The following is a 13,969-nucleotide window of genomic DNA, read 5'->3' as shown; positions in this document are numbered from 1 at the left end:
GCACTCAGCCTATGTGCATTACAAAAAAAAAATCCATCAGAAGTTCCTGAATATGTGTATTATGGTCCAGTCTTAGGTCACCACCAAAATACCGCACCTGTAAATCGGTCATATTTGCTCACAATTAACGTTTAGGGTGACCCAAGAGGACCACAATGCACTTCTTCAGGAACTGCTGATATTATTGTTGAGTAATGCATAAACATGTTTCCGTACAATTAAAATTTCGGGCTTTTTGCATCCCTCATGTTTGCCTTGTGCTGTGTTTCCAGTGATCCAGTTTGGCTTCGTCACACTGTTTGTGGCCTCCTTTCCACTGGCACCCTTCTTTGCGTTGTTGAACAATGTAATTGAGATTCGTCTGGATGGGAAAAAGTTTGTGACGGAACTGCGGCGACCCACAGCCGTGAGAGCCAAGGACATTGGTAAGTCATTTATTTTACCGAAAATAATTTTAAGACTTCCAAGTACCTCTGTGAATAGTAGGCTTGGCAAATGACTAAACGATGTGCCGCTGAATGGGTACGTAAATAAATGCTCCATAAATCGTTAAATGAAGGGCGAAGTTTATTTTCCTCTTTATCACCTGCCAATTTTAGCCGCTCGAGTGTGCATGAGAATGAACAGAAAGGTATTTAATAACCAAAGTTACTGGAGTAGAACGTGAAGTAAACAGTTGAAAAAGTGGTAACGTATTGTAAAAAAATTACCAATTTGATAAGGTATTTGAAACAAGGTTAGGAACAAAAAATAACCCAGATGAAAAAAATACGGCAGACAATATTGAAAAACAATGTAGAAAAAAGTAAGAGGATATGATGATGCGTCGTGTACATGAAAAGAAGTTAAAATCGTAACGTTTATGCTGCCAGACCATCATCAGCAACCGCCAAAGGGGCTTTGGTATGTGGGAAGTGCATGCTGCGATATTGCGTATGGGACGCGCCAACCGCAGCGGTGCAGGCTTCATACCCACAGAAACAAACACACGGCCTGAGCATTTAATCTGGCTCATTGCCACACTCTTCCCTTGGTCTCAGCATGCTACTGGACATAACTCAGTGGAAGCTGCCATTGTAACTATTGGAACCATGCAAAAGGAGAATTACTGAGTTAGCACTCCTGAAAGTTTATTTCATGTTTAAGTCGTTCTTTTAAAAATGCTTGAATAAAAAAATGCTTCAAAGTTTACTTTTTTGAAGATTATTATTTTTAGCATTCCTTATTATGTACACAATAACCCACAAACTAATGTACACATTTTAATAGGATACATTATTATAACAACATAGAGCACAAGGCAGATTTCAAACACGACAGGACAAACTCTTCAGCCATGGCTGACCACTGCTACAACGTGGTGGGCTCTCATGATATTGTTTTCTCCGATACCAAAGTGCTCTGCAAGCCGTCTGGATACCACCAAATATTTGTCCATGAAGCTATCCAGATATACAAACATAGACATAACTTCAACTGAGAAGATGGATTCAAATTGAGCAATCATTGGAAGGATGTTATTAACCAAGTTAAACCTTAGCTGCCTTATAGTTTATATTCATATCCACATCCCCAGCCTTTTACTCCCAGCCTTGCACACTACCATCACTAGGAAATTTGACGTGCAGTGTTTTGATCATGCAGAGTTGTCCCCCCAACCCTCTCCCCCCCACCCAGCGTACTAGAGCAGTATGTCCAGCTTCAGGATTAGCCTCTCCAGCCCGCACGCGCCCCACACACTCCTCGCGCGTGCCCCGCACGCGCTCCTTCGTCAGCTCCTCTCCTCGCCCGCGCCCCGCACGCGCTCCCTCGTCAACTCCTCCGCTCTTCCTCACACCCCGCTGGTCCTGAAAGCGGACCAGCGTCACCTCGCGCGCGCTCACGCGCGCTCCTCCAATAGCTCCTCCACTTCCTCACTCCGCACACCGCTGGCTGACGGCGTGCTGAAGGTCCTTCGGCCTCGTGGCCGATGGCGCGGATCCCCTCTCGCCACCCAACGTGGCTCAGCCTTCTTACTCCCGCAACTGACCCCGATCCCTTCCAGGCTCCCCCTTATATCCTGTTTCCCACGTGATCCTGACTCCTCCGCTTCCGGATCGTCAGATCCGGCCTTCCCATACTGGCTCCGCCCCCCAATACCCCGGCCCGTGTGATCGGGCCAGAGCCCAGCAGCAAACCCCATTTATGCTCGCATTACACAGGTAACGAGCTGAGATTAGATTAGGAGGACACTCTTAAAGGGAGTGCTCCTAATCTCAGCTTATTACCTGTATAAAAGACACCTGCTCACAGAAGCAATCAATCAATCAAATTCCAAACTCTCCACTATGGACAAGACCAAAGAGCTCTCCAAGGATGTCAGGGACAAGATTGTAGACCTACACAAGGCTGGAATGGGCTACAAGACCATCGCCAAGCAGCTTGGTGAGAAGGTGACAACTGTTGGTGCGAGTATTCGCAAATGGAAGAAACACAAAAGAACTGTCAATCTCCCTCGGCCTGGGGCTCCATTCAAGATCTCACCTCGTGGAGTTGCAATGATCATGACAACGGTGAGGAATCAGCCCAGAACTACACGGGAGGATCTTGTCAATGATCTCAAGGCAGCTGGGACCATAGTCACCAAGAAAACAGTTGGTAACACACTACGCCGTGAAGGACTGAAATCCTGCAGCGCCCGCAAGGTCCCCTTGCTCAAGAAAGCACATATACATGCCCGTCTGAAGTTTGCCAATTAACATCTGAATGATTCAGAGGACAACTGGGTGAAAGTGTTGTTGTCAGATGAGACCAAAATGGAGCTCTTTGGCATCAACTCAACTCGCTGTGTTCGGAGGAGGAATGCTGCCTATGACTCCAAGAACAGCATCCCCACCGTCAAACATGGAGGTGGAAACATTATGCTTTGGGGGTGTTTTTCTGCTAAGGGGACAGGACAACTTCACCGCAACCAATGGACGGGGCCATGTACCATCAAATCTTGGGTGAGAACCTCCTTCTCTCAGCCAGGGCATTGAAAATGGGTCGTGGATGGGTATTCCAGCATGACAATGACCCAAAACACACGGCCAAGGCAACAAAGGAGTGGCTCAAGAAGAAGCACATTAAGGTCGTGGATTGGCCTAGCCAGTCTCCAGACCTTAATCCCATAGAAAATCTGTGGAGGGAGCTGAAGGTTCGAGTTGCCAAACGTCAGCCTCGAAACCTTAATGACTTGGAGAAGATCTGCAAAGAGGAGTGGGACAAAATCCCTCCTGAGATGTGTGCAAACCTGGTGGCCAACTACAAGAAACGTCTGACCTCTGTGATTGCCAACAAGGGTTCTGCCACAAAGTACTAAGTCATGTTTTGCAGAGGAGTCAAATACTTATTTCCCTCATTAAAATGCAAATCAATCAATACAATTTTTGACATGCGTTTTTCTGGATTTTTTTGTTGTTATTCTGTCTCTCACTGTTCAAATAAACCTACCATTAAAATTATAGACTGATCATTTCTTTGTCAGTGGGCAAACGTACAAAATCAGCAGGGGATCAAATACGTTTTTTCCCTCACTGTAGACAGACACAAAAGCAGAGAGAGAGAGATAACACAGAGACACACAGAGAGAGACACACACATAGGCACACAGAGAAACAACTCCTCCGTGTTGAGGCCTTAAATAGAGGGGGGCAGAGAGGGGGGGGGGTAGAGAAATTAACATGTCAATGAGAGATTTGGAGCTTTCGTGACTGCAGGAAATAATAGAGCAACAACACGAGGGGAGACAAAGAGAGAGAAAACACGCAAATTTGGAAATGCAATGCAACACAGAGAGTCTTTGTTGCATTGCATTTCCAAATTTTACTAAATCTCTCATTGACATGCTAATTTCTCTATCCCCCCCCTCTCTGGATTATATTTCTAAGTTTACTAGGCTTGTTTTCTCTTTCATTTGTACCTGATGATGATTGCTTATGTTGCAATCGAAACGTCGTATGCTATTATTTTATTTATTATTTTCTCTTTCTACCTGACTTTACCGAAAGAACCAAAGAGTAACTCCTGCAGTCACGAAAGCTCCAAATCAAGTTTGATACCTCAGTTGTTAAGTCTGGGTTTAATATCCTGCAAAGGCTTGTGATGAATGTTGCTTTTATGTGGTATGCGTATCGAACTTTTTCACCTTGTTTTAAGTGCATGTGGTTTACACATGCTTATTGAGTGGGTTTACATGTTGTGTATTGCAGGTACATGGTACGTCATCTTGAATGGAGTAGCCAAGCTGGCAGTGATCATTAATGTGAGTACTCACCACAACCATGTAAAAAAACTATAATTTTCCATGATAATTCTGCTCATGTTATATAAATATAATGAGCAAATATATGATCCGAAAATGCATTTTTACATTTCCATTGACAATATATGTACGATGAACAAATCTAGATGAAATGCCCGTGCTTTGTATATCTGGTTTACTTTTATAGTTAAAATTATGAGGTGTAATGTACACTGATGCCTACTTTACTGAGGGCCACATTGGCACGTAAAATAAAGATGCATTGATTGACGGATGTGTAAGAGGAAGGATGTCTGTACCTGTTAATAGCCAAGGCGGAAATCAGAGCGCCCTTTGTGAAACTACATGGGAGTGGTTTGATTCAGCCACTGAGATGCCGATATGTACAATTAATTTGCGTGGGCATTTTTTGGGTTAATTAAGTTTTAGTCTATCTGAGTTAAATTTGAAATGCCAACTTTGTATTTATGAGCTCCTTGTTTAAAGGAAAATAAATTGTATAAGTAAATGTTTTAGAGCTCAAATTTAAGTGGCACGCCACTCGCAACTGTGCATACAAGGCAGCCTCCACTGCTTTTCATGCCGTAGATCACTAGCACTGCCTCGTATGCCTAAGAAGCAGTACTTCATTTTTATATATAGATTAAGGTGCAGTCTGTTCTATAAAGCGGTAGTTGTGTTCCTGAAGAACATTGCGTTATGGAAATATCGCATTAAGGTAAATAATATTTAACATAGGGTTAAGTACAGTCTGTGATAACACGTGAGATGTGTATTCAGGCTGGACAAAGACTGAGGCACGTGGGTAGCATCTAGAAGCATCCAGCAGCATTCCGCTGCCTTGTGCGATGCCACATCGAGGCAGCCGCTACAACCGCTTATTCCTACTCGCGTGACGTAGTTCCGTTCTCTCAAAGGTATTACATCCAACTAGCCTTTTGCCTGTCCAATGACGGGTATATTGCAGTAAATCTGAAACTTGCAAGCGAAAAGCAGACCGCGACGTGATATTCATTGCATCCTTTCGTGTGCAATTTGTAAGGCCGCGGTGACACAGACTTATTTCATGAGGGTTATAAGTTGACGCTGAGGAGTGGGGAGGAGGCGCCTCGCACCCCCCATGTGGATTGACGTCACCTGCTAATTATTATTAACGGAGGGGTGTCCGTTTGGAGGACATAACCTGTTCATGATTATTAATGAGGGGGGCTGGTCGACGTGGAGTGACGTCACGCGCATTACACACTGACATTCTTGGGTAAATATAGTAGTACATTTTAATCCGCGTTATAAAAAAATGTGTTCCCTAATACATTCATTGCGTTACGTCCAATTCGCATTATGAAAACAACACGCAGCGTTATAGAACAGACTGTATTTCACTAGGGTTAATCCCTCCAAATAGGCCGTTTTGTTTAAAAGAGTGTCTGATATATTATTTTATCAGGCAACAGTTCTGGGATATGAGGGTAATCTCCTGTTTACTATGGGAGTCCCAAAAAATACAATTCTAAATATGAGACCGATGGCACAATTGGAATATAAATAGGAGAGTACGCAATAAAAAATACGGGCTACATTACAGGAGACCCTTGAATATCGCAGGGGTTACATTCGTCGAAGGTTCCGGGAAATCCAAAACCGCGATAGCCTTACCTCAATACAGTCCCTCCAGAAAAACGCGGAGTTTTTTGGTGATTGTTGCGGGCAAAAATCGTTGATTATGCGGCACGTTTTCTTAAAAAATGCGATGGAATATGCGGGATATTTATGCAATTTTATGCGATTAAATTGCGGGAACTTGCAAAAATTGCGGGAACTTGCAAAAATTGCGGGAACTTGCAAAAACTGCGGTTTGATGAAAAAGAGAAAAATAAGTGATTCCCCCAACACCCTATTCACTTTAATGTAAAGAGTCATTTCTTATTACTTCCGATGATAAGCAAGCATACTACATCACAGAAAGTGCTGGGAATATTTAAGTTCTCATCTTGTTTTATTTCAGACCTTAACAAACAGATGGCTCAAACTTACAAAACATTGAGTCGAACAAGTTCTGTAGCTTTACAAAATGAATATGCTACAACTTCTGTAAAAATGAATAAATAAAATATTAAAAAATAAAATGTGTGCTTCCTGTTTTACAGAGGTAGCTATACAAAACAGACATCTTCTGTTAAAATAAGTGTTTTCAGTGCACAGTAACGTAAGCAATACAGTAACAGTACAGTCTTACAGTAATGTAAATTTACATACTACTAACAAAAAAGTGCAATCTTACAACTGTAAAGTTGCATAAACTCTTCATCATGGTTTCATTGGCATCGCGGGGTTTGCAGCTTTTCAATGATGTCGCGTAATGAGTGACGTCACTTCATAACGTTCCCATGGCAACAGGGGAAATGGCTGCGCTTGTGTGAAGTAAACGCAATATTTTTCAACTTTCTGCTAAGATATATGTGACTTTTTGCAACGAAAATGCGGGGATTATGAAATCATGCAAGCCCGCATATTTTGCGCGCGGAAATCTGCAATTTATGCGGCGAAAGTGCGGCGTTTTTGAAAAAACGCGCCCCCCGCATAAATATGCGGACTTTGGCTGATTTTGCGTGGAATCTTGCGATCGCATAATCGCGTTTTTCTGGAGGGACTGTCAATAATGGGGTTCGGTAAACGGCAACCAGCAATAGTCATCACAATTGAAATAAGTACTGCACTGTATTATAAATAAACAAAACATCAAACAATTGGAATAAACACGTAAAAACCCTTTACAAAAACATTTTAAACAATAAATAGTAGTATAAATACTGAATACTGTTCTTACCCATGATGATGACCCAAAGGAGGTGTGTGTGTGTCTGTGCGTGAGTGGGGAGCGGAAGTGCTACAGTAGTTAGCGTGCTGCGCTACGAACCCGGAGATCCGAGTTTGAATCCTGCTCTCGCCCAAAGACCAGTGACGATGATTTGAACCGGTCTTGGGCCTCCCCTAGCTCGGTTCAGCCTTAAATGAGTACCCACTGCGATGTGTAAATGTCGCCACATGGGAGACAAAAGCGGTACCCGGGCGTAGTGCTGGCCACCCACCCGTTTGTGTTCTGTGCCGGCCATCATAGGTGCTTGCTAACAGCATTTTCCCCAACAGTCTGTTAATAGGCTATATGGGGGTCTTTATTTCTGTCGGCGAAATGCTTGCACTGCAAAGGTTGAGGTGCCATTGACTGTCTCGCCCACCCCGCACCGCCCCACCTCACAGTATCAGCTAATGATACCGTCATTCCGGGTACAGTATACCCACGAAAGGCCAAAACTAACCCCCGTGATAGCTAAACTGATATACAAAAGATATTGCCTACGATTGGTCAAAACAACGAAATATAAAGCAGCCATATACAAGGATCTCCTGTACTGTGGATTTGTGTGTATAGTGAGCATTTTTGCATACCTGTTCTCTCTCGATTCACATGTAATCTACTCTTGTGTTCATTTTGCAGGCCCTAGTAATTGCCCTGACTTCAGATTTTGTGCCACGGCTGATCTACATGTACTTCTACAGTCCTGATGGATCGCTGAGAGGCTACGTCAACTACACACTGTCTTACTTCAATGTGTCAGACTACGCACCAGGCATTATAATCGAGAGCAACTATACACTGTGCAGGTACAAATAATCGTGGTAATTGTGGAGGATATTAAATATAACGTATAGGTCCTGTACTTCATTGCGTTTTGTATTGAGTTTTTCTCGAGAGAAAATGTTACTCTTGACTTAATGCTTTCGTGACTGCAGAAATTCATATTCTTTGGGTCTTTCGGTAAAGTCACGTAGATAGGTTCAAAGAAAATAACCAAAAACTATGACGTTTAGATCGCAACACAAGCGTTCATCATCAGGAAGAGGGAGTTAGCTTCTAAAGGTAAATTTGTATAAATGTTTGAAATGGGCGTAGCCCAAACATCAGCAGCCAATGTTAATGTAAATGGTGGGCAGCGACCGCGATGGTGGTGGGTTTTCCCACCAATAAAAGGGCTGCCCAGTAAAAATTTGCATGATAATGTAAGATCATTGAGCAGCCTCCACGGCGGGCGCCCTGAGGTGGCTATGTTAATGTGAAAGATTAGCATGTTAATGGGAGATCGCAAAGCAAAAACCTCGAGCTTGGTGAGTAAGGTGGCTGTGTTAGGGTGAGAATTTTACCTGAATAGAAAATTTAACAGCAAAAATTCTGGATCACAATATAACCTGAAAGAAAAAAAAAAATTGCTTTATTTTTGCTTAAAATTTGTATAATCAGTCCATTCTCCTATAACGTATGTTTTCATAACGCGATAAATATATGAGGGAACATATTTTTTATCAAGTGGATGCGAATTGGATATAATGCGATTGAGAGAACAGAACTACGTCGCGCGAGACGGAATAAGCGGTTGTACAGCTGCCTCGGCAGGGGGAATTGCTGGGTGCTTCTAGATGCTACCTACGCACCTCAATCTTTGGTCAACCTTCATATGCATCTCACGCGTTATCTCTACCCTTCTTCCCTATAAAGGTCATGTTTTGTCTGTCCGTCTGTCTGTATGTGTGTGGACACACCTTGTGACGCATTTAACTCACAAACTGCTGGCTTTACGTTTCAACAAACTACACACGTACGACGCAATAAGCCCACCAACCGACAAATCGCAATTTCTTTTTCCCATCTGTCAAATGTAAAGAAGTGAAGTTAACCATTTGTTCCTATTTATTATTATATTACTACGCTGAGCGCGCACCAAAGCACGCATCTGCGCATGCAAAGCACACGCGAACGGTGGGTGCGGGGAAAATTCATCATTCGCGTAATAAATGCAAAAATAATACACAACGCTAAGGTAAATTATTCACAGTGTGATGTCCTCTTCTCTCCCCCCCCACCCCAATGTGTGCAGATATTATTATAGATACTACAATAGTCAGTACATACTACTGTAGAGCAGGTGGGGGGATGGTGCCACCTCGGCCGGCTGGGCAATCTAGGCAAGGCCGGGGGCTCTGCACGGGACTAGGCCTCACCACGGCACTATTAAGCTAGTACTGTAGAGTCGATATATACTATTATGTAGTCGGTATACACGACTATAGAGTCGGTAGATACTGCTGTAGAGTAGGTAAATACTACTGTAGAGTTAGTATATACTGCTATAGAGTCAGTATATACTACTGTAGTGATAGCAGATACTACTATAGTCAGTATATACTACTGTAGAGTTAGTAGATACTACTACAGTCAATATTTACTACTGTAGTTATAGTAGATACTATATAGTCAATATATACTACTGTAGTGATAGTATCTACTACTACAGTCAGTATATACTACTGTAGTGATAGTAGTAGATACTGCTACAGTCGATATATACTACTGTAGTTATAGTAGATACTACAATATAGTCAGTATATACTACTGTAGTGATAGTAGATACTACTACAGTCAGTATATACTACTGTAGTGATAGTAGATACTATATAGTCAATATATATTACTGTAGTTATAGTAGATACTACTATATAGTCAGTATATAATACTGTAGTGATAGTAGCTACTACTATAGTCAGTATATACTACTGTAGTTATAGTAGATACTACTACAGTCAGTATATACTACTATAGAGTTAGTAGCTACTGCTATAGCCAGAATATACTACTGTTATAATGCACTTCCACGACAACTGTTGACTGGCGTCCGTTTTATTAACCACTACTGCACAGCTCCGCTCTCTTTCTCCGGATGGCTTCCCTCTCTCTACTGCCGTGATGCGAGCCCTCCCTCTTCCACCGTCGCAGCGCGTCTCTCTCTCTCTCTCTCTCCACACTCGCCGCTGGCTGGCGGCGCGCTGGGAGGAGAGAAGGCTTCGCTGACAGAGCCTGCCACATGGCCGGTGGTGAGTAGAGGTAGGCGATGATGCAGTCCGGACTCCAGGCTTCCCACACCGACCTCGAGTCCTCCCACTGCCTCTCCTTATATTCCGGTCGGCGGAACAAGCTCCGCCTCTAGAACGCAAGAACAAGGAATTCATCTTCTTGGTTCTTTCGGTAAAGTCACGTAGAAGGGAAATGATAAAATAATAAAAATAAAACAATAAAATACAATTGAACCAAGCAGATGAATCCCTGCAGTCACGAAAGCTTTAAATCGAAAAAGAACAAGAAAGTAAGGCCAATACCCAACACAGGCAAAGGCACATATGAACGTTAACGAAATCGGGGCATCTTTGAACGGGTCCGCGACGCCGGAACATCCCCTGCATCCGTGTCCAGCCCTGCATGGGTCAACTCGGCAGGAGGCAGGGCAGTCAGCGGAAGGGTGGTGAAGTCCGTCGCTGCTGGGCTGGATCATACGGGGTCGGCATCAGCAGCAGCAGTCAAGGGCTCGGCAGCTGCATGGGAAGATGTTGGGCCTTCGACGAAGGAGTCAGAGCCGGAGCAGCAGGCGGAGTCGGAGAACGAGGGCGACTCTGGCAATCCCGCGCAAAGTGGCCCAACCGGCCACACCTGAAGCATGTGACAGCCGGCCAGCGAGCTGCCCCATCGTCACCCGTGGGCCGTAGAACCCCCAGCAATGTTGAACTTCGCCCCAATGTCGATCCCAACGAGGAACAGCCACCGCAAGATCACCCCCCGCAGGCACATCGTCTGGATTGTGGATGACTTTAACTGGCGACCAACCCTTCGGCTCACTGTCGCGAACAGTATCCCCCGTCCATGCAGCCATCTGCGTCCAATGTTGTAGGTTCCCGTGCACGTTCAGGCATCTGGCGGCCCATCGAGATGTTTGCGGCTAATGACCGCAAGCAGGCAGAACCACCCCCATGTCCCTTGCCAAAGCCAGCATTCTTCCCATAATCAGTGAGTTGAGGACTTCTTGCTTGACACAGCCAACGCCATCAATGCTACGGTAGGCAAGGAGGGATTTGGAACTCCCCCGCCTATACTGCATGAACTTTCGTTGAGTATCGGAGGGCGGTTCTTAGACCTCTGCCATTTGCGCGTACACATCTTTCAATGTTTTCTTCTTCTCAGGAAGAATCGATCAAAATACCGCCAGCGCATCGTCATCCAAAACGGTCGGTAAAGCGACCAACGCCTCTTCCTCCAACCAGTGCACTGACTGGAACGCCGCCTCGAAGCACCAAGTGAAAGCGCTCCAATCGCAGCCTGCAGCGACAAATTTCTTGACTTGAGGAAGATGGCGGCTGAGCCCGGCTCCGTTCCATCTAACAGCAGCAGCCTCCACCGGCTGCGCACCACGAGGCTCCACAGAAATCGCGGACTCCAACCGTGCCTCAACAGCACTGCCCAAGATGGCGGCGTCCCGCAAACATCTTGATGGGCCGCCAGATGGTCTCCATAGCGTGTGTAATGGCGGACAGCTCTCCCGCGCCTGCAATGGCGACCGTCAACTCCGCAGGGGGACCCTCCGAGGCTCTATCCCGAAGCCTCTGCTCGTCACCACTCGGCAAACCCTCCTGTGGGTGCCCCGTCACCGTAGACAATGCGACAAGTGACACCAGCTGGAGAAGCACCGTCCGGAGTGAGTCCAGCTGCTCCTCCACCTGTTTCCAGCCGTTCTCTGCCCATTGTGACGAAGATGCCGCAGCTGCACCGTCCGTCTCTGGCGTGGTGACTTCACCAGCCTCGTCGTCATCAGAAAATGCCACAGGTGGGTTCTCCTTTTTTAGATGCTTGGATATTTCGCTTTCAGTTGTACTCTCTTGTCTCTAGAAGGACCACTTCTGACTCCAGTTGTAATAAAGCACTTCCACGACAACTGTTGACTGGCGTCCTTTTTATTAACAACTACTGCACAGCTCCGCTCTCTCTTTCCGGATGGCTTCCTTCTCTCTCTCTACTGCCGTGACGTGCGCTCTCCCTCTTCCACCGTCGCGGCGTGTCTCTCTCTCTCCACGCTTGCCGCTGGCTGGCAGCGTGCTGGGAGGAGAGTAGGCTTCACTGACAGAGCCCGCCACATGGCCGGTGGTGAATAGAGGTGATGATGCAGTCCAGTCTCCAGGCTTCCACACCGACCTCGAGTCCTCCCACTGCCTCTCCTTATATTCCGGTCGGCGGAGCAAGGTCCGCCTCTAGCCACGCCCCCTCGTGGAACCTTCCCGTAGGTTCCCGTACATACCCATTAGCTCTGCCCATTACCTTTGGCCCAATGGAACCCTACCATCTGATTGAGTATTAGTTACCCAGTGGTGACTATGCAAGTACCCATCGTCATCCCTTAGATGGCGCTCTCTCATTACACTACTGTAGAGTTAGTAGCTACTGCTATAGTCAGTATATACTACTGTAAAGTTAGTAGCTACTGTTATAGAGTCGATATATACTATTAAAGAGTCGGTAGATACTACTGTAGTCAGTAAAAACTACTGTAAAGTCGGGAGATTGTACTGCAGAGTCGGTAGATGCTACCATAGAGTCAGTACGTACTGCTATAGAGTCAGCAGATACTACTATAGAGTTAGTGGTTACTACTATAGTCAGTAGATACTACTATAGAGTAAATCGATACTACTATATATTCACTAGATACTACTGTAGAGTCAGTGTTACTACTTTAGTTGGTAAATACTACTATAGAGTCGGTATATAATACTACAGTCAGCAGAGACTGCTATAGAGTCAGCAGATACTGCCATAGAGTCAGCAGATACTACTACAGTCAGCAGTAACTACTATACAGTCAGTAGCTACTACTATGCTCAGTAGATAACTAATGTACAGTCAGTAGATATGTAGAGGTGGTACGCGCAGGCGGGGAGGATCGTGAGACAGCGTGTAGTGGGTGGCTACATCACGGTCCGCAGGCAGGTGTCCACATCGCGGTCCGCATAGGCCCCGCCCCCTGGCGCGGAGGGCTATGTAAGGCGATGCGCAGCAGCGCTCGCTGAGAAGTCAACCAGTGAAGACAGAAGACGGAGGAAGAGATAGGGCCCTGAGACCCCTAGCCCCGCTGCCCTTGTAAGGGCCGGGACTCTGTGCGGCTCAGAGGCGAGACCTTGGGATTCACGGCCCGATGTCCTTGTAAGGGCTGGGCTGTGTAACCCAGAGGTCGAGACCCATGCCTGGCAAGGCGGGTCCGATAGCTCCCCATAGGGAGAGCGTAGCCGGAGGGCCTGAGAGCGTGGCCGAGTTAGGCACGCGTAGCGTAGGCTGTATCTCGGCTGTACCTGTTACTGTTGCATCAGTGTTAATAAATAAGTGCTGCCCCGTCAACTCGTCTCCCGCCGTAATTGAGATATTACAACTGGCGTCAAAAGTGAAACTGTCTTCGAAACATGGATACCAGGAAGACTAATCGTACCCACGAGCGAGACCGGGAAGACGACCACGACGAATCGGGCCAGCGAGCTTCGGGAGGAGAGGAAGAGGAGATGCCGACACCGCAGCACCTTTCGGGGATGCCCGACGCTCCGCTCGGGTCCGACACCGGACTCCAGGATCAGCACTCTCGCCTGGTGGAGCTGCTACTTGCCGCGGCTTCAATTTTGGCGGAAATCACCGCATCTGGAGGAGGAAGGACGACGGCGAGCGTGGCGAAGGAACGCGCAGGAGATTCCCGCCAAAATGCGCTTCGCGCCTCGGACATTGAAAATGGCGCCGTTTTTACAGATCGTCCGTCGGTTGGCGGGAATCGC

The 13,969-nt window shown here is 46.0% G+C and overlaps 1 protein-coding gene across 2 annotated transcripts in view; it reads left to right on the top strand.

Annotated features, from left to right (window-relative positions):
• Positions 1-13,969, top strand: part of LOC144933763 (anoctamin-1-like) — an 86,607-nt gene that overhangs the window by 63,014 nt on the left and 9,624 nt on the right. The window contains exons 19-21 of one of the 2 annotated variants that reach the window (XM_078858833.1): positions 273-425; positions 4,230-4,282; positions 7,779-7,945. In XM_078858833.1, coding sequence (XP_078714959.1) covers positions 273-425; positions 4,230-4,282; positions 7,779-7,945 — 373 coding nt within the window. Of the gene's footprint in view, positions 1-272; positions 426-4,229; positions 4,283-7,778; positions 7,946-10,034; positions 10,329-13,969 lie in introns of those variants that run through there. The other variant, XM_078858834.1, reaches the window with a different exon arrangement.

Source organism: Lampetra fluviatilis, chromosome 8 (genome assembly GCF_964198595.1).
Source record: "Lampetra fluviatilis chromosome 8, kcLamFluv1.1, whole genome shotgun sequence".
Lineage (NCBI taxonomy): Eukaryota > Metazoa > Chordata > Hyperoartia > Petromyzontiformes > Petromyzontidae > Lampetra > Lampetra fluviatilis.
This window is presented reverse-complemented; position numbering and strand designations above follow the sequence as displayed.